Source organism: Lissotriton helveticus, chromosome 2_1 (assembly GCF_964261635.1).
Source record: "Lissotriton helveticus chromosome 2_1, aLisHel1.1, whole genome shotgun sequence".
NCBI lineage: Eukaryota > Metazoa > Chordata > Amphibia > Caudata > Salamandridae > Lissotriton > Lissotriton helveticus.
Genome location: NC_136059.1, coordinates 1790204021 through 1790231186, shown reverse-complemented (window position 1 = coordinate 1790231186; position 27166 = coordinate 1790204021). Strand labels below are relative to the sequence as shown.

At 45.5% G+C, this 27166-nt stretch overlaps 1 protein-coding gene across 1 annotated transcript in view; it reads right to left on the bottom strand.

Annotated features, from left to right (window-relative positions):
- Positions 1 to 27166, bottom strand: part of ALPK1 (alpha kinase 1) — a 314892-nt gene that overhangs the window by 11288 nt on the left and 276438 nt on the right. Inside the window, exon 13 of the mRNA XM_078676727.1 lies at positions 15006 to 15168. Within this exon, the coding sequence (XP_078532853.1) occupies positions 15006 to 15168 (163 nt within the window). The remainder of the gene's footprint in view (positions 1 to 15005; positions 15169 to 27166) is intronic.

The window sequence follows — 27166 nt, the reverse complement described above, 5'->3', positions numbered from 1 at the left end:
TTCAGTGGGCTTAACCCCTTAATTGCTGCCGTCGGCCAACGGTCGTCACGGCCACTACCTCCCCAGTGCTGCGCACGACCGTTGGACGTCCATTCAGCACTAGTTCCAATGGACAGCGCAGCACTGGGGAGGTCTATTTACAACGCTTTAAAGGGGTTAAAACCCAACTACAGCATACTATTAGTTGTTTTCGTTGTCACTCTCATTTGCAGTCTTTCCATTGCTTAGCTTCTGTAGGTTTCACTTCCTATCTTGTGTTAGCTCTTCCCTGGATCATGGACCAAGTACACGTGTTTTTTCTTATAATTTTGCAATGCACTATTTTTTTATGAGCATTTCAGTATTATTCCTGGACATACAATGGGTTTTCCTACTTTTAACACAGGCATACAGCTTCTTATTTATGTTGCTTTCACCCTATCTGACATCTATATTGATGCTTTAGATACTTACACCCACAAGTGTACTACTCTATGCCACTCTACTCTATGCTACTACACTCTAAGCCACTCTACACTACTCTACTCTATGCCTTGCCACTCTGCTCCACTCTACTGTATGCCACTGCACTCCACTCTAATCTACAACACTCCACTCTATACCACTCCACTCCATGCAACTCTCCTCTATGCCGTTCTCCTCTATGACACTACACTCTACAGCAGTTCATGCCACTCCACTCCTCTCAATGCTTCTCTACTCTGTCACTCAACCCCACTCTATGCCACTCCACTCCACTCTAAGCCACTCCATTCCACTCTAAGCCAGTCTGCTCCACTATACCCCACTCTATGCCACTCCACTCCACTCTACTCTATGCCACTCTATTCTACGCCACCCCATGGGACTCTATACTACTCCACTCTGCGCCCCTCTTCTCTACACCACTTTACTCGACCCCACTCTACTCTCTGCCACTCACTCCACACAATGGCACTCTACGGCACTCTATGCCATCCACTCTACACCACTCTACTCTATGCTACTCCACTCTATGCCACTCTACTCCACCCCAGCCCACTCTATGCTACTCTTGGGCACTCTGTTCTATGCCACTCTACTCTACACCACTCCACTCTATACCAGTCTACACTACTCTATGCCATTCTACTCTACACTTTGCATCACTCCACTCTATCATTCCACTCTGCACCACCCTACTCCACGCCACTATACTCTTCTCCCCCACTCTATATCACTCTACACTCCACGCCACTCATTTCACATAATGCCACTCTATGCTACTACATTCTGCACTGCACTACTCTATGCTACTGTAATCTATGCCACTCTACACAATGCCACTCTATAGCAGTCTATGCCACTCTACTCTATGCCACTCTACTCTATGTTTCTCCACTCTATTGCACTCTCCTCTATGCACTCTACGTTATGCCACTCCCTCTACTCTACTCTACTCAGTGTCACTCCATGGCACTGTATTCTATGCCACTCTACTCCACTCACTGCCACTCTACACCACTCTAGTCTACAACACTCTATGCCACTCTACTCCACAACACTCCACTCTGCGTCATTCCACTCTACTCTGTGCCATGCCACCCTACTCCACGCCACTATACTCCACGCCACTATACTTCACAACACTACTTCACTCCACCTCACACAATGTCACTCTACTCTATGCAACTCACTTAACACAATGCCACTCTATACCGCTCTATGCCACATCACTCTACACCACTGCACTCTACACCATGCCACTCTATTCCTTACCACTCTACTTCACCCCACTCTTCGTCATACAATGCCACTCTACAGTATGCACCTCTACTCTTTGCAACTCAACTCTACACCACTCCACTCTATGCCACTCTACTCGACAATACTCTATGCCACGCCACTCTACTCCATGCTACTATACTCCATGCCACTCTACTCCATCCCACTCTTTGCCTCTCTACTCTACACCACTCCATGCCACTCACTCCACACAGTGCCACTATATGGCACTTCACATCACTACACTCTACACTACTGTACCCTACACAACTTTACTCTCTGCTACTCTACACCCCTGCACTCTGTGCTACTCCATTCCACTCTACTACACGCCACTCTACTCCATGCCACTCTACTCCATTCCACCCCACTCCATGCAACTCTACTTTATGCCACTCCACTCTACTCTATGCCAATCTACACCACACAATGCCACTCTACACCACTATACAACATTGGAAACATCCTGGACTGAGGAGAAACAGCAGCCCTCATCCTGCTCAACCTCTCCGCGGCCTTCAACACTGTTTCCCACAACATTCTCAAATGGATCTGTTCCTTCCTCAAAGAAAGAACCCAACGGGTCAGGCTGCCACCTTTCACATCAGAGACCAGTAACTGATAGGCGTTCTCCCAAAGGTATCGTCCCTCAGCCCCACCCTTTTCAACATAACATGACACGGCTCGCCAACATCATCGGATCACAAGATATTATTGTCATCTTCTACGCTGATGACACCCAACTCATCCTCTGCCTGACGGACAAGACAAACAACACCAGAACCAACTTCACAAACTGCATGATCATGGTAGCATGCTGGATGCGAATCAATTGCTTGAAGTTCAACTCCGACAAGACTGAAGTACTGGTCTTCTGCAACAAGACCTCCCCATAGGATTCCAACTGTTGGCCGTTGGAGCTAGGACCAACACCCACAGTACACGCAAGAAACCTAGGGATCATTCTAGACGACAAGCTCAACACGATGCCTCAAGTCAGCGCAGTGTGCACCTCACGCTTCCACATCCTATGCATTCACTAAAAGATCTTCAAATAGTTGCCTCAAAACACCAGATGGACTGTCACACGAGCACTCATCACCAGCAGACAGAACTATGGCAACACTCTATGCAGGAATCTCCAAACAACTCTGAAACAGTCTCAAGACCATTCAGGACACAGCCAGACGACTCATACTATACCTCCCACACCGCACCCACATCACACTGCAGCACAGAAAGCTTCACTGACTCCCCGTTCATAAGCACAGCAAATTGAAGCTTCTCATGCACACATACAAAGTTCTACACAATACAGGAAAAGCCACATACACTTTTACCAACCCACCAGAGAACTAATCCCTGCCTCACTCTCACTCACACACACAAACCTCTTCCGCAAAAGCAAAACTGGAGGTCACTCATTCTCCCACATTGCACCCAAGATATGGAACTATCTCCTTCAACATATCAGAGCCTCCTCCTCACTTCGAGTTCCGCAAGAAGCTGAAGATCTGGCTCTTCATATAAGCACCTTGGAACCAGACACTTACACACCTGCCCAAATAGATTGATACCGTCTCGGGTGATTAGTGCGCTATACAAATCAACATAACATAGCATACTCCACGCCACTCGACTCCCCACCACTCTACTCTACGCCACTTTATGTCACTCCATTCTACATCACTCCACTCTACTATACGCCACTCTACTCCATGCCATTACACTCCATGCTACTCTAGGCCACCATACGCTGTTCTGCTGTATGCCACTCTGCGCCACTCTACTTAATACAACTCTAATGTACGCTACTCTAGGCCACTCTATGCTACTCCACTCTGCACCACTCTACACAATGCCACTCAAATCCACACAACTCTACTCTATCCCACTCTACTGCACGCCACTCTGTGCCCCTCCACTCTATGCCACTCCATGCCACTTTACACCCCACTACTGTAGACCACTCCACTCCACTCTGCACCACTCAACTCTATGCCACTCTGCTCTTTGCCACTCCAGTCTGTGCCACTCTACTTTATGCCACTCTACCCTATAGCACTGTACTATACACTACTCCACAACATTCAACTCTAAGCCACTCTACTTTATTGCATGTCACTCCACTCCACTTTACATCATTCTACTCTACACCACTCTATATCACTCTACTCTATGCCACACTACTCGACATGGCTCTACACCACTCCACTCCACTCTACATCACTCTACTCTACACCACGCTATGCCACAGTACTCCACGCCACTCTACTCTAATTCATCCTATGTCCCTCTACTCTATGCCACTATAAGCCTTTCTACTCTAATCCACTCGACGCCACTCCACTCTATACAAATCTTATGTACGCCACTCTTCTCTGCACCACTCTATGCCATTCCACTCTACACCACTCCACTCTACACAATGCCACTCTATGGCATTCTACAAAACATTCTCTCAATGCCACTCTACTCTATGCCACTTTACTCTTTGCCAATCTATACCACTCCAATAAATGCCACTCCATGCCATTCCTTGCCACTCTATTCTACACCACTTAACTCTACACCACTGAACTCTACAACACTCCACTGAACAACACACCACTCTACAACACTCCACTCTAAGCTATGCCAATCTACTCTACACCACTCAACTCTATGCCACTCTACCCTGTACCAATGTACTGAACGCCATGCCACTCCACTCAATGCTACTCTAATCTGTGCCACCCTACTCTACTTCACTCTACATCACCCTATTATATGCCACTGTATTGTACGCCACTCCACTCTACCCTATGCCATTCCACTTTGCCACTCTACAAGACTCTATACCTCTCAACACCACTCCACTCTCCTCTATGCCTAACCACTAATGTTTAGCCATGCTGAACTGCAGCCACACTGATGTACGTACAACATGGCAAAAAGACATTGGCAAAGCCAATAGCTCGCACATAGGCGAGGACTCTTGGCTTTGCCAATGCTTGTTTTTTCTATAATCAGGCAGAGTGTTTTTGTATGTGGCTGGTGGACAATGCACCTGTTAGGTAATACATTCTTTGGAGCTGATGGGAATTTTATTGCAGACTTTTTCGTTTCCTGGCAGTCTACCTTCTCTTCCTTTACCCCAGATTCCTGGATAGCAGAGGTCTTTTTGTGACTTTATTTATTCCTGGGATATTCAATAATTAACAGCTGTTGAGTCTTAGATTGTTTATTGGTGCTCCACTATGGTTGTGGTTATCTATACTTGGTAGACACACTTTGTTTTCCTTTCTGCGGTTCAACTGCTTATCTTGTCCAGTAAATATATTTAGAAAAAACAGCATAGACTGTTTTAGCTTCATCCCTGGAACTCACATCCACACCGCAGTGTTTGAAGAATGAATTCAGAGTACTCCACACTGCTACCCCAAAGGTAACCTGTATGGGCACAAGGTGCTGAAAGGCATCAAATGCCATCAATGCACTCACTAAGTGCACATCAACGATGGATCTCAACTTTACAGCAATGAAATAAATACACAAAATAGTTTACATGAAGGGCATTCTCACTGTGTAACAAAATAATGACATGAGTATAACATAGCATTCGTACGGTTAAGATAAAACTGGTGGCATGATCAACACGATGCACAACCCTTTTCTTGGTCGGTGAAACTGTTTGAGAAGTAGAAGGCCAAGTGTGCCAACCTAGGATATGAAATTAGGAATGTCTGAAGTCTATGGCATAGAACCAACCCCCCTCTTCTAGAGCCAAGAGAATCTGCTAAGGCCACTATTCAGCTAGACTCATTCCCGAGGACCAAAATGAATGATGGAGATCCTAGCTGGTGCGCAGACTAACTATTCCTCTTGTCCACTGTGGACACGCAGATATAAATGCTCAATTTTATTTTCCCTGATCAACTAATTCTACTGCAACTAGCTCTACCTTCCTGCACTAACCCTCAAAGCCTATGAGCATCTAAATGGGAGGGACAAGGGGAGAAAAAAGAGAGACCAGTTGTCCAGAGTTAAGGTTTCAAAGTACACAGTCAACAGAAATACTTTCACACAAAGGGGAAATGAGCCTTGGCAAAGACAATAGGTTCAGCTTAGGCAAGGCGCCAGTCTTTTTTTGTAAACAAAGCAAATAGGTTATAAAAGTTTAAAATTGATAAAAAGTAAAAAATGGCACAGTGTAAATGTGATGTGCATGTATTCTCAAAAACATAAAACCCAAGAAATATACAAAAGGAAAGAGAATACTTGTCCACCAGCCCAAACACTGCCGTGGACTACTTTTCTGTGGTGTATATATACTTGCGAAAGTCCATCACTCACAGTGAAGAGCACCAATGGCTGAAGTCGGCTGTTCTATTGCCACATGCTGTATGCTGCGGTAGGCGGAAGCAACATTAGACTGACACTTGAACAGAACATTTTTATCATGAACCTTTGGCAAAACAAGAGGCTTGTGAGACTTCTAAAACTGTCCCTGGGCCATAAACAAAAACACGAAGGAACCTTCGTGGAACCTGTGGTGGTAGGCTTTATCAGAAAAACCCTCCTTCTACTTCTTCCTCTGAAAGCAGGTAGATCTATTTCAGCAGCTGTGCCATTATTAAAATCTTGAAATCCCTGAAATAATCTTTACCTAGCCTTTAAGGTGGAGTAGCAGGCTATACAGATGTCTGAATCCCCCTATTTTTGTAATTGGGCTTCAAATGCAGCATTGGCCAATAACACTGATACAGACCTCTAATGGTTGTCATAGGTAGCTATGGCAGGCTATATACAGAATTGGAGATGGGTAGCTGTAAATAATATGGTTGTTTTTGACCCAGAAGTTGCAAGAGACATCAGACAAATAAAGAGAGGGAAGCTCGAGTTGTCTATGATGTCACTTGATACCCTGATGTTTGGAAAAACACACTGACAGTTAACCATGTATAATATATTTGTGTATGGTCCCCGAAGTTAAGGCCATAATTCAAGACAAAGTTGTCATCTTACGTAAAGGCATGGCTTTGAATTTAGGTTTCATGGACATGAGCAGAATATTGTTCTGGATATGCTTCCCTCTCCAACTTCTTCATTTCAACTGTGGTCATTGGCCAATGAAGTGCAGATCTGTCCTCTCAGTAACAGTGCATGGGGTGGCACCAGGGCCTCAGTTCTTTCTTGCCTGAGCTCCTCACCAGGCGGCGTAAGGAGCAGAGGAGGAGGCAGCCTCGTAATGATGGGGAAGGGAACAGTCATTTGCAGAAATGGCACCGACTGGGTTGGTAAGTCCCAGAAACTGTGGGCATGGGTGATCTGAGTATATATGCATGAAAGAATATAACTTGTCTGAAGATGTACATACAGCACAGCTCCAGACCTTCGGGGTACCATCAGAAAAACAATCCAATTTACGCATGTCTGCTAGGTGAGCAAACCAAGTGGCAGGCACAGTGGGTTCAGTTAGAGTGTTGATAGGCACTGCTCTGTTTCAAATGAGCCAAGCCTTCAAAAGAGTGCCACAGCTCTCTGATGGAGCACTCCCTGCCAGCGTTCTTCAGCAACGGCCAATTTGCATGCCTGTTTATGTGTGTAGGTGTCTGTGTGTGCACATGGCCATATGTATGTGTGGAGCGAGAACAAAGGTTCAGTAGGCTTTATTTCAATATCAATACAGGTATGAATAAATTAATGGATACCTGTGATTAATGTATTCTTCAAAAACAGAAACAAGTACAGCCATATTGGAAAAATATTATAGTGTTATAGTATAAAATGGTGCAGACGGCGCACTGCTCATTTCTTGTCCAAAGAAGACCCACTGGAATCGGAGTGAAGGTCGAAATGTCAACACTGTTGAAGAGATTGACTAAAGTAGATTGATTTCAAACACATGGGGCACATTTAAATTTGACTGTGTGATATTAAAGCATAGGAGATGTCCCTTTTGCCTATATATAAATCTGTATCATATTTATATTGTTTACACGTTGCACCTATGTGCACTGCATTTCATTTGTTCTTATTTGAGGTAATACCCTAGTTTCGGTTTTGGGCAGAAAGTGTTTGTGCTGTGTGTTTTTCCATATGTATGTATGTTCATATGGGTTTGCGGGCACCTGGCCCTTGCACAATGACAGGTCTTTGTAGAATGTTGGTGTTATCCATGACCCAATGGTATGCTCACTCAGCAAAATACTGTCCTTGGCATGTTGGCGCTGACTCCTGGCCTATTGAGGGCATCCATGGCACAATGATGATACCCATCCCTGGAAAAATTCTGGCCATGGCATATTGATGACAATTATTGGCCAACTGAGGGCACCCTTGGCATGATGGTGCCCACCCCAGTGCCAGTCCTAGCATAAAGATGATAATCTTAAAGATGATAATTTTTGGCTATGTGGGTATGCATTGCATAATGGTGCCTAAGTATTTCCTGGCCTCTTTTGGGGATGCATGGCACAAGGATGTTCACCCTTGGGAAGGTGTTGACCCTTGCATCATCGTGCTAATTAGTGGAATATTGAAGACATCTATGGCATGATAGAGAGAGAGAGAGATAAATAGAGCAAGTGAGAGAGTGAGCAAGAAAGAGTGAGAAAGGGAATGAAAGAGCGGTAGCCACTAGGTAGTTATAGTTAAGATCGTGTTTCCATAGGAAACGCTTTTTTATGTGCTGATAAATCTTTAGCACTCTCTGGATGAATCTCCATGACATTTTCCCAAAAAGTGCTATGCTTTGACTAGTTTGTGCATGGAAAGATTAGGGCTGATCCGTCAAGCCGGGTCAGAGAAATTCATTTTTACATATGAACTTAATCACATCTACAGCCCAAACCGCTGAATGGATTTACACCAAATTTAGTAGAAAACTAGATCTTGGTCCAGAAAGAGTGCTTTTCGGTGTAAATCCATTCAGCAGTTTGGCAAAAATGAAGGTAACATTTTTTTTTATATCATGCCACGGAGGATCAGCGAAGCCAACAGATCTCATCCTGAGATCTGCTTGACTGCCACCACCTCAACCAGGAAGTGGTGGCAGCCATCTTAGGACTTGGGACTCAGTCCTACAATAAACGTAAAACAAAGACATAGGAAGCAGAGTAACATTGCCAAAGTCAATAGCTTTTATCGACGAGACCTATTTGCTTTGCCAATTCTTGTTGAGGATAGCGGCATGCATGGGCATTGGCATGCCATTCACCCATGTACAGACAAGCTCCTGATCGAGAGCACTCTTGCACAAAGGTTCAGAGTATTAGCACACCCAGATATCCATCCGAGAAGATGAATCTATGTCAACAAACTGACCCCTAGGCCCAGTGTTGGGGTCCCCGAGGACCATGTTTGGAACTAAGAACATTTATTTATTTTTTATTGTGAATTTGCGGAGGATCCGCAAATCCACAGTTAAATAAAAAAGAAAGCTTGGGTTCCTGCCTGTTTCTATTAAAAGAACCCCTGGGTGAGCCAGGCGCGTGGGGTATGTTTTAAGAGGAGGGGGCTCGCGGCCCCCCTCCCTAAGCCTTCACAAGGCCCTGGGGACCCTATCCCCCAGGGCCAGTATCTTAAAGGGGAGGGGGCATGATGCAACCCTCCCCGGGCCTCCAGCAGGCCCCTGGGACACGACTGCACAGGGACAATAAGTTAATTAAAAGGGAGGGGTTCGTGGACCCCTGTCCCGAGCCATAGAATGGCCCTGGGGACCCCAGCCCCCTGGGCCGGCTCAGTGACTGTGTTCCAAAGTCCCCAATCCCAAGGACGCAGGCAGGGAAAATGCTAACAGTTCTCCCACCAGGCGGGAGGACAAAGCTACTCTCGCACGGTGGGAGAACAGAGTATTCCCCTGCCCAAGCTCTCAGGCAGGGATATGCTTTCATTGCTCCCACCCCACGGGAGCAAAAGAAAGCTCCCGCTGCATCCGGAATGAGTGCAAGCTGGGAGCTGGCAGGGCTGCGGAGACCTTGAACCTTCCCATGCAGCCCCCAATAAGGGACGGACTGTGCCATGGCCCGGGTGGGCACCAGGGTACACCACTTATACAAAACAAAATCCCGCCTCCTTCAGGAGCAGGGTACCGGTGAGGCTGCGAGAGCCATGGACTCTCCCCGCAGTCCCAAATGGGCACCTGGGCACTCAAATATAAAAAATAAAATAGAAATGGGACTAGTTGTGATGTGACCCGGGTGCCACTTTATCATTATAAAAAATGCCAGCAGCCTTGGGTCTCCCCTCACGGCCCCAAAAAATTATAAAGTTTTGAGGTGCCCCGAGTGGGAACCCCTAAATAAAAACATTACGGCTGCCACTTGAGGGAGCTGGCAGGGCCTCAGGGGCATAAGGCTCCTCCTGTGGCCCCTTATAAAAAAATACAGTGGGCATCCTGGGTAAGACCGGGACACCCAATGTTGGACTTGGCCCTTTTGCCAGGTTCACCCAAAAACTTTTTGCGTTCTCCTAGCCTGTATCTGTAACCTGGTGTTGGTGATTTTAGGCCTCTGCGCACTTTCTCACTGTGGCCCAGTGTAAAGTGCGTGCACTCTCTGTGTATGTGTGGTGAGAGTGGCCTGCCCTCCCATAGGAATGCATAAGGATGTGTGTGTCCATGGTAGTTCCTGATATGTGGGGAGTGCAGGGGCAAGTTTGGTATGTGCAAACTCATGAGAATAAATGCTGCGCAATGGTGTGTGCAGATTGATTGTGGCTAGTGGAGAAGTGCCAATTTTATAAGTTGGCATTTCTGTGTGCAGTGTGATGTGAATTGCCTGTCTGGCTTGTGAGTAACAGGTGCTGGCTGGTGTGCTTGGCTCCAGGAGCCAGAATGGGTCTGCCTGGTGGTGAACAGGGAGATCTGCATGTAGATGGGAGGGAGGAGTTGCACCTGGGACCTGAATAGGGCTGTGTCTTCCCTCCACAATGCAGGCTCCACCCCCTGTGGTGCGTCTGATGTCCCTAGCCTGTCCAGTGAAAGGGAGAGAGGGGCTGAGCAAAACAAAGGGGCATATTACCAACAAATAGCGATATTTATCGCTAAGTAGGGTTAGCGGCAATATTTTTATCGCCGCGCATCACCGGTTTTTATCGCTGAGATAACTTGCTATTAGCAAGGTTTATCTCAAAAGCGATAAAAATCAGGCGAAATGCGTGAATATCGCTGAGAATACAGCGATATTCACGCATTAGCGACGAAATGCTCTTAGCCATGTTATCCACCTCCCATTGGATAACATGGCTAAGAACTTGTCTGAGCAGGCGTTGGTTTTTGACGATAGTGGGAATATTTCCATCGCTACGCCTGCCTTGCTAATAGGCGATAGCGACGTTAGCAACTGCTTTCAGTCGCTAACAGGTTGGGTACGCCCACTTTGCATGTCATTAGCGATAAATATCGCTGACATGCAAAGCGGGCCCCAAACCGCTCGCTATCGCCTAAAAGCTGTCGCTAACATCAGTTAGCGACAGCTTGCTAATAGAGCGATAGAATTATCGGCCGCTAAACCGGAGATAATTGCCTATCGCCCCCCTTGGTAATATGTCCCTCAGTGCTCAGGAGCTCCCCAGTACCAGTTGTAGCTAGTTCTCCCATTGCCTGCACCTTGTAGACAAAGGATTAGGTGTATAAAAGAGGGGCTGTGACCCCATGAATTTGTTCTTGTCTTGCTACTCGAATCTATCAGGGGCATGCTGCTGCTGGGGCCCAGGGGAAGGCTTGCCTCCTTGGGACATGCCCTGCCCCTGGATGCCTGGAAGACTACTTCCTGGGACCCTTCTGCATTGGCTATGGCTCTGGAGGACTTTCCTTTGTGGGGAGCTATAAGCTCCATTTCTGTGCCCGGGAGCCTTGACCTTGTTTCCTTTTAACCCGAGGAGGGCTGGCTTTGCTTTAAGAGCACCTGGCTCTTGTTAACCACGAGGAGCACGCTGCCTGCATTCCCCGGGGGCACTGGAGCTTCGCTGCCCCGGGGCTGCGTGGTGCTGGTGGAGGGGGAATCCCCAGCGTAGGGGCTCCCCCATGATGGCGGCCTTGCGGGTGCCACCCCGCTGATTTGCTGCTTTCTATGGTTATTGGGGTGCTGCGCGAGTGCCCACCCCGCGACTTGGGCCTTATTTATATATTATCCTGTGTGGGTGCCCACCACGCAACTTTGCCCGAGTTAGTATTTTTGAATGAGAGCGGGTGCCCACCCCGCGCCTCAATGCTGCGGCCTGCGCCGCGAGAGAGCTTCCCCCGGGCCACTGCCTAGCGCAACCAGGAAGACAGATGCAGGTCCCTGCTTGTGGGCGGGACTGCCAGCGTCACTTCCGCCTTCCCCCTGCCAGGGGAAGATGACCCCGAAGTCCAGCCATGGATCCTACGGGGCTCCCGTTGCGAGGAGGGAGCCCCGTGTGCTGCACCAGAAGACTGATCCCAGGCGGGGCTCTCCTAGGAAGAGGCACTTGAAGAGAGGAGCACTGCAGCAGGTTGGCGGAGGGCTCCCGAGGTGAAGGGAGAGCCCCGATGGTGCCGCGCTGGAAAAGAAGTAGAGTCCTGCCTCCACCCCAGCCGGTAAGTGCCCGAGGGAGCCGGGGGGGGGGGGGGAGAGGCAGACTCAGAGCAGCCCCGTCTGGCAGCAGGCCGCTCCAATGTTTGGCTCCAACGCGGCCATGTGTCTTAGGAGGGCCCCCGTGGGGGTCCCAAGGCCCTGTGGGCCCGTGCCGCCCATGGTGGGCATTTTTCCCCAGCTGCCCCACTGTCAGCTGCAGCATTTGGTGGCCACTTCCAGAGGGCTCTGGAGGGAACAGTGATTTTCTGAGCCTGCGGGCTCCAACGAGGGGCAATTATTGCTTGGAGGGCCCAGAGGGGCCATGTTTTCCCCCTTTGCCCTGACACAGCTGTGCAGCACTTAGTGCCAGCTGCAACGTTTAGGTTTGCGCAGATGGTGCACCCTTGACGTTCGCTGCATTGGCAGCGCGCCCTGACATTCTGGACACAGGGCATTTGAGCCCGTTTTTGGAGATGGCCAGTTGGCCAGGGGGACTGGTAGAGGTATAGGGCGCAAGGCCTAATGTGATTGATGTGCTCATGCAATGTGGTGCTAGGAAATGTGATGTATTTAGTATGTTTTACGCACCCTGTTTTGATACCCCTACATATGGTTTATGATTCTGAGGTTATTTTGCATTTCATGTGGTTATGCTAGTGAGATTATGTTTCACGGTGTGAGGTACGCCCCTATTGTGAGTTATACTTAGGAGGTAGGGTCCAATGTGTTTAGACTAGCGAGGAGATTGCATAATGTGTTTATGCTGGTGAAGTTAGCGCAGAATGTAATTCGCGCCTGATGTGACTGTGCATAATGTAGTTTATGTTACAAGTTGAGGTGGAGTACAGTGATTGCCAGTGGTTACTGGTTGTATGTATATGATCTATTTTACTTTTACCAATTTCTGCTAAGTGCTTATCCTGACAGTGGCCCACTTGGCCCTGTCATGTGTATATATTCCATTGTGAATATTGCCTGCGCCAGTGGGCACAGTGTATGTTATGTGTTTACTATTCTAATGTGTTAGGAGAATACAATGGCTATTTTTATATAACCTTGTGTGGAGTTCCTTTTGTAGTGCGCCTGGGATGTTGTTGCTGTGTGCGTGCACAAATGCTTTACACATTGCCTCCGGGACAAGCCTGACTGCTCGTGCCAAGCTACCAAGGGGGTGAGCAGGGGTTATCTTTGGCGTGTAACTCCCTTGCCCTGACTAAAGTGGTGGTTTCTACCTGGCTTTGGCGCAAGCCTCAGCCAACCAGAAATCCCATTTCCAACACCCAAGAACTAAATTTAAAAAAAGGAAAAATGTGACTAATAAATTAGTGGCCACAGAAGCTCTTTTATTAGTACTGCTCATTCAAAAAGTGCCCCAAAATTACTTGGGAAGGATGTTTAGATATATTTTGATTTTGGTGATGTCTCTAGAAAGGGCAAGGACATCACCAAACTCGTTTTAATGTAGTGGGAGGCTTTAGGGAGTTCTGCAGCCCCCCATCAACAATAGAAATCAAAAATGTAAGTCTCCTGTGTCATTGAAACCATGGCCCCAGGAGAACCTACCATATTTTTCCATGGCATTTCCCAGGTTGGTGCTTTTGCTCTTTAGCTGGGATTTAAGTGCCACCTTGTATAGTTGCAGTTTATGTGATACAGTGTATCCCATACAATACAAGGCCTTTATGTGGTTGTTTTTATGATTGCATTTTTTTGGGGTGTAAATTGTTAAAAAGTAAAACTAAGAGATATGTTTGTTTTGGGGGGGTTTCTTAAAGAAAAAATTGTATTATATGGCTGACTAATTATTTTCAAACTTTTCACCTCACAAATGCAATAATAAAAACGATGTAAAAAGAGCCACAGACATATAGTTTAATACAACATTATCAAATATGTTTAAGTAATCAATAATAATAAACATTGTATTGTGATAAATATACTTTGGATTGAAATTATTGATAATTTTTGAATAAAGATAAAAGATCTGCCATGCTCTGCGGTTACCCCCTGCTGCACACAGGTGAAGGCTGTTTGCGGCGGAGGGTTGGCTTTACATATGGTAATAAAATATTACTTAATGCTGAACAAAAAAAACCTAGGAGTTCCCTAAATAATCCAACGATTAAAGTAACATTATAGTGAGGTGAAATGGTCAGTAACAACATAATGTTTTAAACTCTAAAAAACACAGAAATTCACTAGTTCTAGTTACAGTTATCTTAAGTAACTATAACTCGTGCCCTAAGGTAACCATAACTTGTGCCCTTGCCATGCACTGCTAATTACCTCACATATTACATCAATCATGACATCATTGATAATATCACTGCAGCAACATTATTGATGAGAAAACTGTGCATAGCGCGGCGTGTGTTAAAGTCACCTTGAACAAAAAAGAGGTGGCGTATCTTGCAACATGGGGGACCTAGACAGCCACACAAAATAGTTTCAAAGAGGTACATTGAGTCTGTCATTAATTGCACAAAGTCACCCAAAGTAATGTTCAGTTTTTTGTTTCTCTTCATCAAGCTGCACAGTTAGTATGAATGAAACATGTTTTCTTTAGAGTACCTTGGAATGAGCTCTTACAGAAATGCATTCTAGAAAGCCGATCCTTTTAATGTACAATAATTTTGCAGAAAAAATTGAAAAGTGAATTTCAGAAGGTTAATCATTTTATACAGTTAAAACATGTAAGAATACTTTGCAGTTAAGGTATGTATTTAGTCTAAATGTACTAACCATGAGAACTGCAGAGGGCAGATAAAATATCTGAGTGGGAATCCCAAGCTCAAACAGCCTCCTGTTAAATTCTGTCACATAATACTGTGCTGTCATTTGTCGTTCTACATCGTTGATGTGGTAAAATAGCTCCTTCTCTTCCTTATACTCCTTCCCAACATACCTACAAGAATAATGCAAACACATGTATTGATGTATGGCATTCAGCATAAAGCTGGATTTTAAAATGTTAAAAGTGATCCATTTTTTTAAATATATTGTCAATTATTTATTTACTGGTTTTATCTAGCAAACGAGACCCAATGGGTATCAGAATGCTTTACAGATTTTCAGGTCTAGGAAGAAAATATATAGAGGATTCAACTGAGTTAGTCATGGTGGGAATACATTGAACATTACACGATAACTAGTGCTTACAAAGAGAGGTAGATAATTTAATGGCGTATGTAAAATTTTGCTACCCAAATCTTTAAAAAGACTGCATGGATGGTACTAGCTACATGATATTTACAATTCAATTCAATTCAAAAAGTGCTTTATTCGAGTATTACTCATAAAAGCAAGACAAACAAACATACAATTAAAAAATCAATTAAATTTACATAATCAAACGAACAAGCACATACATATTTTAAGAATTTAAAAAACAATGACACATCATATATACAGGTGCAGAAATCATTACCGTCAACAAATAGAGACCAGAGGGGTAAAATTCATAATAGCAATGTAAATATCCCCAGGAGATCATATTAAAAAAGATTTCATTACAGTAAAAATCGATGTTCAAGCCGATGACACATTACATAAACAGAAAATAGACGAGTGTCTAGCAGTTTCTGGTCAATTAATTTTTTTTACAGAGAATAAACATTAGTTTAGCAATCTCTGACTATTCGCCAAGCAATTACAGAGAATAGACAAATGTCTAGCAGTCTCTGGTCGACTTAATGGCAATAATTAGTTTGCCAGCAGTCTCATCCTTAAAACCCACGCCCATCCCATGTACTTTGCAATTGCAATATTGATCCATTCTTCAGTAGTAGATTTTATTGTACGCAGTGCCACCATACTACTTTTTGTACCTAAATTCCTACACATAGGAGCCAACCAGGCTTGCCTTGGGGCAGAATATACTGGGCAGCAAAACAGAAAATGACCTAGGGTTTCATTTCCTACCCCACAGGCTGGACATAATGCTACCCCCCCTGGTTTCCATTTAGCTGTTAGATTACAGAGGGGGAGCGAACCTACCCTCATTTGAAATAACAGTTTCCTGTCCAGGGGTTTCGTTATGTAATCCCAGTACTTTTCATAAATGGGGAACGTTTTAGCTTCTAGGTAGCCAGTGGTCATGGTCCCACTGTTGGTGTTGAGTAAGCTACTATTAGCTACGTGTTCCCAGAATATGTCTTTTAGAACAGTCTTGGAGGGAAATAGAGCCCCAGCAGGATCTGTCCATAAGGCATGAAGTCCTAAATTAAACAGTACAGTCTTTAGTGTTTTAAACCACCTAATTTTATTATAGTGATCGGCTTTGATGACATCAGAAAACCCTTCCGCGTAATGAGAGAGTTCTGGTGTAGTCCAAAGCCTGCGCCAGAATAAAATCGGGCGCAGTTTGGCCTTTTCTGTAAGCTCTCTTCTACCTAATTCGTAACGCAGGGGCAATAGTGGGCTACTCTGTGGAGTGCCCGTCAACGACCTCAGAAATTTATTTTCAGATAGTTGGAGTTCGTGGAGGTTTTCATACCCCCATAACTCCGCACCATACAAGGCAGAACCAATTACTTTTGCCTCGTATATTATCAGAGGTGGTTTAATAGGTTTAGTCTTTGACTTCCTATACTCCTTAATTATAGTGCCAGATAGCTGCTTATGCCTTAATGTAGCAATATTAAGGTGTTGCTGCCACTTATTGTCATTGGAGATCAAAATCCCCAGATAAGTGAAGGATTTTACAACTTCAAGAATGCGGCCACTCATGGTAATGTTCGATTTAAAATTTCTATGTGGGTTAAAAGCCATGAGTTTTGTCTTGGTCGCATTCACCTCAAGTCCGTGGTCAGTGCAGAACCCGTCAAATATTGCCAATGCTTTTTGCAAGCCACTGGGGGTTTTTGATAAAATTAAGGTGTCGTCGGCGAACATTAAAATGGGGACTTTCTCCCCAGCGAGAGAAGGGGCATCCACAGCCCGAGATTGCATGCGGGAAACGACGCCATTAACAAAGAGGGTAAACAAAGTAGGAGCCATTGAACAACCCTGCCGAACCCCGCGCTCAACAGGAAATTCTGCAGTGTTGTTCCCATATCCTCCCCATCTTATTTTGGCATAGTTGCCCTCATGCAGTTGCATAATTAAAATCAACAGATCCCCTGGGACCCCTAGTGTCTCAAGCACTTCCCACAGTTTCGCCCTCGGTACCAGGTCAAAGGCAGCCCGCAAATCAACAAATGCTGCATACAGGCTGCCTCCGCCTAGCACCACGGTCTTCCACTGTATTAGTTGGAACCGGAAGACTTGATCCATGGTGCTGGTTGCCCTGCGAAATCCAGCCTGAAAGGGGGATAAAATATTTTGTTCCTCAGCCCAATCGAGCAACCTATTGACAACTACTCGGCCCACTATTTTCTGAATGGTATCTATTAAACTAATGGGGCGGTAGTTACCGGGCTGAGCCCGATCTCCTTTTTTGTATATTGGGATGATTACAGCGCCCCTCCAGGTCGCTGGGATATCAGCCCCCCTGGTAATCAAATTTATCAACAGATAGATGTATCTGCACCATCTATCAGTGTCATTCAAGAAAACATCAGCCGGCACCCTGTCAATACCAGGAGCCCGCCCACTTCGAACAGTTTTTAGGGCCGCGAGTATTTCGCTCTTAGTGAAGATGTCATCCCCAGTTGGTGAACCATGCGTGCACCTTCTATCCACTGCCTGTTCTCTAGAGGCATACTGCTCACTAAAAAACTTAACCCAAGCATCCTGGGGGACATTATTAGTGCATGCTTCTTCTATCCTATCATGTCCCCATTTAACTATATGCCAAAATAACCTGGAGTCCTTACGGTCACTTGCATTTTTTAGGTTATTCCAGTGTGCCTCATCCCAATCTTTTTTCGCTGTTACTATACACTGTTTGTAATGCTTCCTAGCAGATCTAATTGCTTCTAGATTTTTGTTTTTAATAGCATCACCCAAGGAGGTTCTTGCCAGCCTACATTCGTGATTGTACCAACGTGCTGGTCTGTGGGCATGCATCTTTTTATTTGCCGGTTTCAGGAAATGGCCTCTAATTTCATCAAAGAGAGCTTCATGGACCCTAGTGGCATTATTTTTACTAGGAAGAAGCCCAGTTTCACCCTCAAGGGCCATGATAGCCTTGTCAGTTGCCATGCTTATTTTTTCCATAACCAGCTGATCTGATTTAACACTAGTCCACCTAAGCCTGCGTAAATCGTTTGTAGGAACAATCAACGGGGGTAAGGGAACAATAGAAGCACTGGGGGCAGTCACATCAGACAGCCACCATTTGTGGAGAACGCAAAGAGGATTGTGGTCACTCTCAATCCTCTCCTTGACCTCCATATCAACAATGGATGACCATAGGGCCATACAGCATATAACATAATCAATACGACTCTTAGATCTTCCATTATCAAAGGTCATGGCTGATACTCTGTCTGACTTAGTACGACCATTCAGAGCCCTTAACCCATATTCAAGGCAGATAGCATTCAGGCTTAGAATATCCTCGGTCCAGCGAGTTATTGGGGTTAAATCAAGTGCAGGGATTTCCCACATATTATCTTCCTCCGCACCTAAAAAAGCCTCACCAGTGTCAAGGGGTTCAAAAGTACGATTTAGGTCTCCTGCCAGTATGATGTTGTTCCCAGAAGAGTAAGTGTCTAGGTAACTGTACAGAGACGATAAGACCGCTGATTTACCAGCATTTCCCCCTCTAACATATAAGTTGTAGATGTCAATGGGAGTAGAGGAGTCCCTCTCAAGTCTAATGAGCTGGATGTCTTTGTGATTTAGCTCTAGATTTTTTACTAAGATCTTCAGGGACTGGCGGACCCATATGGTGAGACCTCCCATTGGTCTCCCTTTGGGACCTTTGATTGCCGGTACATAATAATTCAAATACCCCAAAGCATAAACAGGATCACAGGCCCATGTTTCTTGGAAAATGCAGACGTCATACTTGCTAACGAATTCAAACCACTCTCCACAGTCCATTTTGGAACATAGCCCTGCTATATTCCAAGATAGAAGGTTCCCAAAGTCATGCTCCCTGCATATTTCAGGACTGAGATCAGGCCTATTCATATTTACATCCACATTATCATTGCCTTCAACTGTTAAATTTGTTATTCCCACTAAAGCATCTGGCGTACATAACTCATTTGGAGAGGCCATAGCTCGATTATGCCCCCCCTGTTACACACAAGGATAAAGGAGTTTGCAGCTGGGGCATACAATTAGTTATTTGTCAATCACAAGCATCTAAATTGGAAAGAGCAGAGAATCTATTTTCTAAACCTAGTCCCCACTCAGCGGAACCAAAATTCTTACAACCCCTTTTGGTTACGACATTCCATTTTGTTCTTAAGGTGCTTGGATTGGGGCCTCTGCCCTTTCGGGGGTAAAAGAAGTCAAGGGTCAATGGTACGATAGAAGCGGAGCGTCTCTGTGGTGGAAAAATGTTAGGCAGTATGTTTGGTAATGCATCAGGGTGAGAAAGATTAAGCACAACGCAATCGCCCTTAAACTTTTTTTCACTGCTTCCAATCCACTCCACTCTTCTTGCATTTACCAGTTCCTCAGCCAGTTGCTGTTTCCCCCACGGAGATATGGCCATGTTGTTGGTTAGCCAAGATAAAGATTTATTTAAAAGCGATGCTGTTGATTCAGCTTCACCAGAAGCCAAAGGGGGCACATTTGCTAATACAAGAACTAATGGCGAGGCTTCCACCACCAGCTCACATGACCCTTTCGAGGTAATAGATTCCCCAATAAAATGGGTGGGGGGTGCAACCCCTAGGCTAGTTTCCGGTAGGGTAATCAAAGGAGCCACTGGGGGGTTTGGAGTAACAGTGAGTGGCAATTTACTTGCTAGAATGTCATTAACCAGAGGTTGTACATTGGACGTAATAACTTCAGGGAGTTTCCCCACTTCACCCAGCATTTTACCAAGGAGACCTTCCAGTTTAGTCACTTCGGCAGATAGCTTATCAATTTTGCTTATCAGAGGTTTAACTATTCCTTTGATCTTTATATCCATCAGACTGCAAAATTTCTGAAATTGAATGTTAGAGAAGGTTGCATGTGTTTCCCCCAAGGGATCATCCTCCTCCACACACGAGATTTTCCTTGGTGGTGTAGCAATTTTATTTTTAGCTGACCTTAACCCCGATCGTTTTTGTATAGCTTTTCTTTTAACCCCTGTAACCCTTGGTGCTGGAATTGGAACAATGGGAGGGGTAATAAGCTCACAGATCATAGGACTCAGAGGCACTACATCAATGTCGTTGATATCTTCAGTGCTGGCCACTATGCCACTGGGTTGAATAGTGACAGTATCTTGTGAGGGAGCTTGTACCACTCCAGAAAAGCTAGAGTTTGTCAGGTCAAAGGGGTCCTCTGTTTCTATGTCAACTAATAAAGATTGTGTGGATGAGTCCAAACCCAATGAGGACCTTCTATCGCTGTTTATTTTCGCCACTACCTGGACTAAATAGTTCTCCATGGTGTTAGTTACAGGTATTAGCTTTTTACCAGGCATACCAGGCATGTATGCAGATAGCTTGGTAGTAACAAGACGTGAAGCGTAAAATGTAAAACAGCGTTTTACCTGGCAGACGATGAATTAGCAGCTCTATGAACGTCTGTAGATGTTTGGGCAGGAATCGTGGCCCAACCCAACCTTGTCCGACCTCGGACGGCCTCAGACGGCCCGCCCTTTGCCCGGGCTTAGCCCCGGGCGTCCCGCTCGCGTCCCGCGCAGCGGGTAACTGAGGCGCTTTATTGCGCCTCCTGGCGCCCTCGCGTCGTTGGTAGGCGCGCCGCCGCGTAGGCTGCCGGGAATTGAAGTCCCGGAGCGGCGGCGCGTGTGGTCGTGAAGGAAGATGACTCTCGGCGGTGGCGGCTTTCTTCCAGGTGCCTGTTTGCCCCAAAATGACTCCTGGCGGTGGCGGCGTAGCAGCGTCTTGCAGGTGAGTGATTCACTGTGTCCCCCGCTCCGCCGGTAACTGAGGCGCTTTATTGCGCCTCCTGGCGCCCTCGCGTCGTTGGTAGGCGCGCCGCCGCGTAGGCTGCCGGGAATTGAAGTCCCGGAGCGGCGGCGCGTGTGGTCGTGAAGGAAGATGACTCTCGGCGGTGGCGGCTTTCTTCCAGGTGCCTGTTTGCCCCAAAATGACTCCTGGCGGTGGCGGCGTAGCAGCGTCTTGCAGGTGAGTGATTCACTGTGTCCCCCGCTCCGCCGGTAACTGAGGCGCTTTATTGCGCCTCCTGGCGCCCTCGCGTCGTTGGTAGGCGCGCCGCCGCGTAGGCTGCCGGGAATTGAAGTCCCGGAGCGGCGGCGCGTGTGGTCGTGAAGGAAGATGACTCTCGGCGGTGGCGGCTTTCTTCCAGGTGCCTGTTTGCCCCAAAATGACTCCTGGCGGTGGCGGCGTAGCAGCGTCTTGCAGGTGAGTGATTCACTGTGTCCCCCGCTCTGCCGGTAACTGAGGCGCTTTATTGCGCCTCCTGGCGCCCTCGCGTCGTTGGTAGGCGCGCCGCCGCGTAGGCTGCCGGGAATTGAAGTCCCGGAGCGGCGGCGCGTGTGGTCGTGAAGGAAGATGACTCTCGGCGGTGGCGGCTTTCTTCCAGGTGCCTGTTTGCCCCAAAATGACTCCTGGCGGTGGCGGCGTAGCAGCGCCTTGCAGGTGAGTGATTCACTGTGTCCCCCGCTCCGCCGGTAACTGAGGCGCTTTATTGCGCCTCCTGGCGCCCTCGCGTCGTTGGTAGGCGCGCCGCCGCGTAGGCTGCCGGGAATTGAAGTCCCGGAGCGGCGGCGCGTGTGGTCGTGAAGGAAGATGACTCTCGGCGGTGGCGGCTTTCTTCCAGGTGCCTGTTTGCCCCAAAATGACTCCTGGCGGTGGCGGCGTAGCAGCGTCTTGCAGGTGAGTGATTCACTGTGTCCCCCGCTCCGCCGGTAACTGAGGCGCTTTATTGCGCCTCCTGGCGCCCTCGCGTCGTTGGTAGGCGCGCCGCCGCGTAGGCTGCCGGGAATTGAAGTCCCGGAGCGGCGGCGCGTGTGGTCGTGAAGGAAGATGACTCTCGGCGGTGGCGGCTTTCTTCCAGGTGCCTGTTTGCCCCAAAATGACTCCTGGCGGTGGCGGCGTAGCAGCGTCTTGCAGGTGAGTGATTCACATGATATTTACAGAATAAGTAAGTGCGTGGTACAAGCTACTTAATTTTTATGGAATAAGTCATAGTACAGAATATTTCCAAATTACGTTAAAGCATGGTACAAACTACAGGATATTTACAAAATAAGTTATAGCATGGTACATGCTTCTAAATATTTACAGAAAAAGTTAGAGCATGGTACAAGCTACATAATATTTATAGAGTAAAACAGAGCATGGTGTAAGCGACATAAGATTTACAGAATAGGTTAGAGCAGTCAACGCTACACACTGAGAAGGTAAAAAGGAGGACCCATTCATGCAGATTTGCTTGTACCCATGCACATTGTTCTAAAGATTGTACTTCACTGAGATTTGGGTGTTTTCTGTGACATTAAATTAAGTAATGACAGAAGGGATTGCTGAAATAGTAACCTATTTATCTCTCTCTTGAAGACGCCATGTGATGTGCTTGTTCTGATATCGCTCTGGACAATATTGATTCATCAGCTCTTTGGTACTCCAATATTTAGAGATGGATAAATGACAATGCTAAGAATAAAGTGGAGGTGATGCTGGATGAATTGTGAAAAAGCTAAAGCTAGTGCAACTTCTGCTTACTCACCATATTGTTTCCAATGTATTACCGAATCACAGAACTTAACAAGAGAAATCTTTAAAATTATTGAAAATTTTTCCAAACCAAAGGCATTTACATTGACCATACCAGTCTCTTAACATTATGTTAATGTCTAGCCTTTTTTCATGATAAAATAAGTACAACACAAAATGTATTTGTCTAGATTCTGTCTTCCCTGATTCCTCTGCTATGGTGCCCTCTGCTGAACAGAGTTTATAGGAGTTTAGTCTAATATCTCTTGAATATGTCTCCAAATTGATCTACTCAGTTAAATCAGGATCACCACTCGATTCTTGCCTTGAAAGGAGTTTTTATCTCGCAGCTTCCATGTTTGTCTTAATAACAGCTGAAATGGTCAATCATTCCCTTCTAGATGCTTCTGCATCAAGTTGTTGAAAGCACTTTATAGTCACCCCGCTTCTAAAGAACACGACGGTTACTCCCCAATCTGTTTTTCCCATACCCTTTGTTGCTAAAAATGCTGGCAAATATATTAATTCACAAATTATGATCCACAAATATACTGTATCCTGCTCAAACTGGTTTTAAAGTGTCTCATGGCACATAGGTCGTACTAACTGGGTTCAAAACAAGCTCCAAATACTTCTTATAATGGCAGCTCTGCAGCCTTGATCCTTTTGGATCTTTCAGTTGGCTTCCGTTCCATGGTCCATTCCTTTCTGCAGAGCAGATTAATGGTGATCAATGTCGGAGACAAAGTCTTAACTTGAATTACTTATTTTTTGCCTGAGCGCAAACAAGTTCTTAAACTCAACCATTTGTATCCTCAAACTGAGCACTACTATATGGAATTCCTCAGGTTTCTTCTCTGAGCCACGCATTACATTGCAGTTTTGACAAAATTGATTTGTAGTTTGAGCGTTTTTTTTTTTTTAGAAGTTACACGATGATACCCAGATCATATTATAGCTGATTGAAATCGTGAATCCCTTAGGAGTAACTTACAGGACTCTATGATTGTTATAACAAACTGGATGAGTTCATTTACTTCAAGACCATAAACGCTATACGATGGTGTCACAATTACATGATGTCATCAGTATGATGTGAAATATTCAGGGGTAGCTTTTCCTTGAAGAGGAATATGGCCAGATAGGCGTCGGAAAACAAAAGGGGAACAGAGTATCTAAGGATGGATGTATGGATCGGGGGAAATTCCCGTTATTTGGAAAAGTTGCCCTCACACACCCGTGAATGTATCGTGCTTCATCATTGGGCATTTTTGCTCCTCAAGGGGTCGGCGCTGCAATACCCCACGGGCCCTGCGAGAGAGCTCTTTGGCGGAGATCAAACACCTATCTGGCCGGATTCCTCTTCAGGAACAGCTACCCTTGTGTGTTTCACACACTAGTTCTAGGGAGCTAGGGTACTAGACCTCTTTTTTCTGCTCCCGTCCCTACTGCTGTGGTTTGTGTCATCCGTATGATGTCATCAGTGATTTTACCATTGATATCATTTTAGATCTCATCAATGATGTCATTTAACATGTCATGAGTGATGTAATATGTGAGTTGATAAGCAGTGCAAGGAAGGGGGCACAAGTTATAGTTGGCTCAGTAAACTATAAATGTCAGTGTTTTTTAAAAAAATGATAGTTTTTGTACTATTATAAAACCTAACTATAACGTCACATTAACCTTTGTTTTTTCAGTCAATTTCAGTTTTTTTAATGTAAGCTCAAATCTTAATGCCTTTCCTAAATGTAACATTATAATAATATTTTTGTGAATTTTATTGACTTTTTTAATTGCAAAGTATGAAATTAGTACCATACTTAACAATAAGGACACTTTAACCTGTTGTTCTTTCAGTGAATTTTGAGTATTTTTTAACGTTAAGACGATATTAACATAAATAGCTGTAACGTCATTGTAACCTTGGGTTTTTTTCTGTGAATTTCTTGTTTTTATCATATTTACCCATCTGCCTCACCGACCATAGCTTTTGACAGTACCTAGTAGGGGTTTGGCTGCAGGCCCAGGTCTGTGGCCAGGCCCTGCGGCCAACCCCTCACGGGCAGCCAACCACCGTCGATGGCAGAATAAGCCACAATTACAAGGGCGGTCACCTAATATTTTTGAAGGATGTCTTGCAACCACTTTCATTTAAATGCCTTGCGTTGTTGTTTTGAACAGCATTATTGGTGAATTAAAAGAAATCCATGTGTCCCGCTACCCGTAGTCTACCTGTACTAAGGCTGACTGCCTTTTCCAAGGGAAACCTAAAAAGAGAAAAACGAAAAACAACACTTCAGACTGAAGGGGCTAACTCTAACTTATTATCCTGATTGATGTCCTAGAACATAGGAGTGATGCAGTTCCTGTGCTTTGAAAGGTTACCACTCACTGGGCTTGTCTTTTCCACTCTATGATGTTGCTGATCCATGGTATTCATCTCTACCTGAGCTAAGTTCTCAAGGTCAAGGCTTACACTCTGTCTTATCCATGATGTAGTTTAATAGATGTCTAGATTTGGTGTTGTGGTGTTGACTACAGAGGTAGAGCTGTCTTTGCTAAGTGTATCGTTGTCATCCCCCTAAGACCCCTGAGAAAAACACTGGCCACTTGTGTATGTTAAGACCCTGGAAGACCAGGAGCTGGTACATGAGCAAACAGTAAGGTAAAAACCTCTGTTTATTTTACACCATTGCAATTTTGCCTCTGTTTGACTTAATAATTATTTAGGGATAGTTCGTACAAATCTGAAATACTTTTCATAGTGATTTTTCTTGTTTTTGCTGTTTTACATGTGCAATTGTTTTCATTTGCCTTAACATAAAAATACTGGTCAAGTGTTCTACTTGAAATTCCACAGAAGGCATACGCAGGAGCTGCAATGCACCAAGTGAGCATCAATTGTGCTACAATACCCAGAACATAACATGACTACAGCTGCTGTGGAGCATGTAAGTAGGCCATGTTTGCAATGCAATCCATAAAACTAATTCACTAGCGGACTATGATAACTCCCAAACACGTTCACTCTGTGCAGCACACAGTACATACTACATGTGGTCGTTTTCTTGCACTTGATCTAAGCATCGAGTAAAACACCTGACTTGGGCGCTCCCTATACAGTTTACTTCAATTTCCTTGTTGCTCTCAATGTGGTTTAAACACCTTCTCTTTGATTGAACTTTGCACGTTTAAACCATTGACTTCAGTCTGCATTGGATTTTACTTCTAGAATATGGTTGATCTCATGTGGATATATGAGGGGGTTTATGATTCTCATGACTGTGTTGGCTGGTGAGGGGTTGAGAGGATTGGAATTTATGCAAACTTGTGAAATTTCATCTGGAGAGTTCTGCTTGTCGTCATCAGGGACTTAATTGTCTGTTGTTGCTTTGTATTGATATTCTCTGTTTTTTCTTTTCCTTTGCAGCCCGGAAATGTACTTTAGTGAATTCGCCACATGTTTTCTTGCACCGCTTCTACCTGGGTTTCCACGATGACATTCAGAGATCGGGTGCTTGGAGGCCTATTTCCTTATACAACCTTCTAGCAGCCTCTCGCAGCCTCTCCTGGTTGATCAGCCTTACCAGGCTTAGCCAAACTGCTTTGATGAGGTGATAAGTGGCCTGTATAGAGACAGATTATCTGGTGGGTTGGAGCTCTGCAGGTGCAGAGAACAGGCCAGGAAAATGGCTGTGTAAGCACATTCGGTTTCAAAGAGAGTAGGACAGTAAGGAATGCCAGCCAGGCCAACCCCCTCCTCCCGTACCCCAAGCCATATGGGAGCCCCATGAATGGAATTTGCAGGAGGCCAAGAAGGGGAGTGTTAAGGGAAATAAGCCACACCAGTAGGTTCGCTTAGCCAGATCTTACTTTCAATGAGAGAAATTCTCCATCTTGAATAAAGTACAGTGGGACAAGAATATGCCACACTTTGGAGGAAGACGTCATGCTTCTGGGTGGCACCCTGTATCCCACTGGTCAGAGGTGCCCCCTCCTTTTCACCCCAGAACATTAGATGTATATGTGGGAGCAGCATAGTAACTCAATCTGCTGCCTGAAACTACAAGAAGAAGAAGGACTGCCCTGCTGGACCCTGGCCTGCACCAAGAGAACTGCACTCAATGACTGCACCTACTGCACACT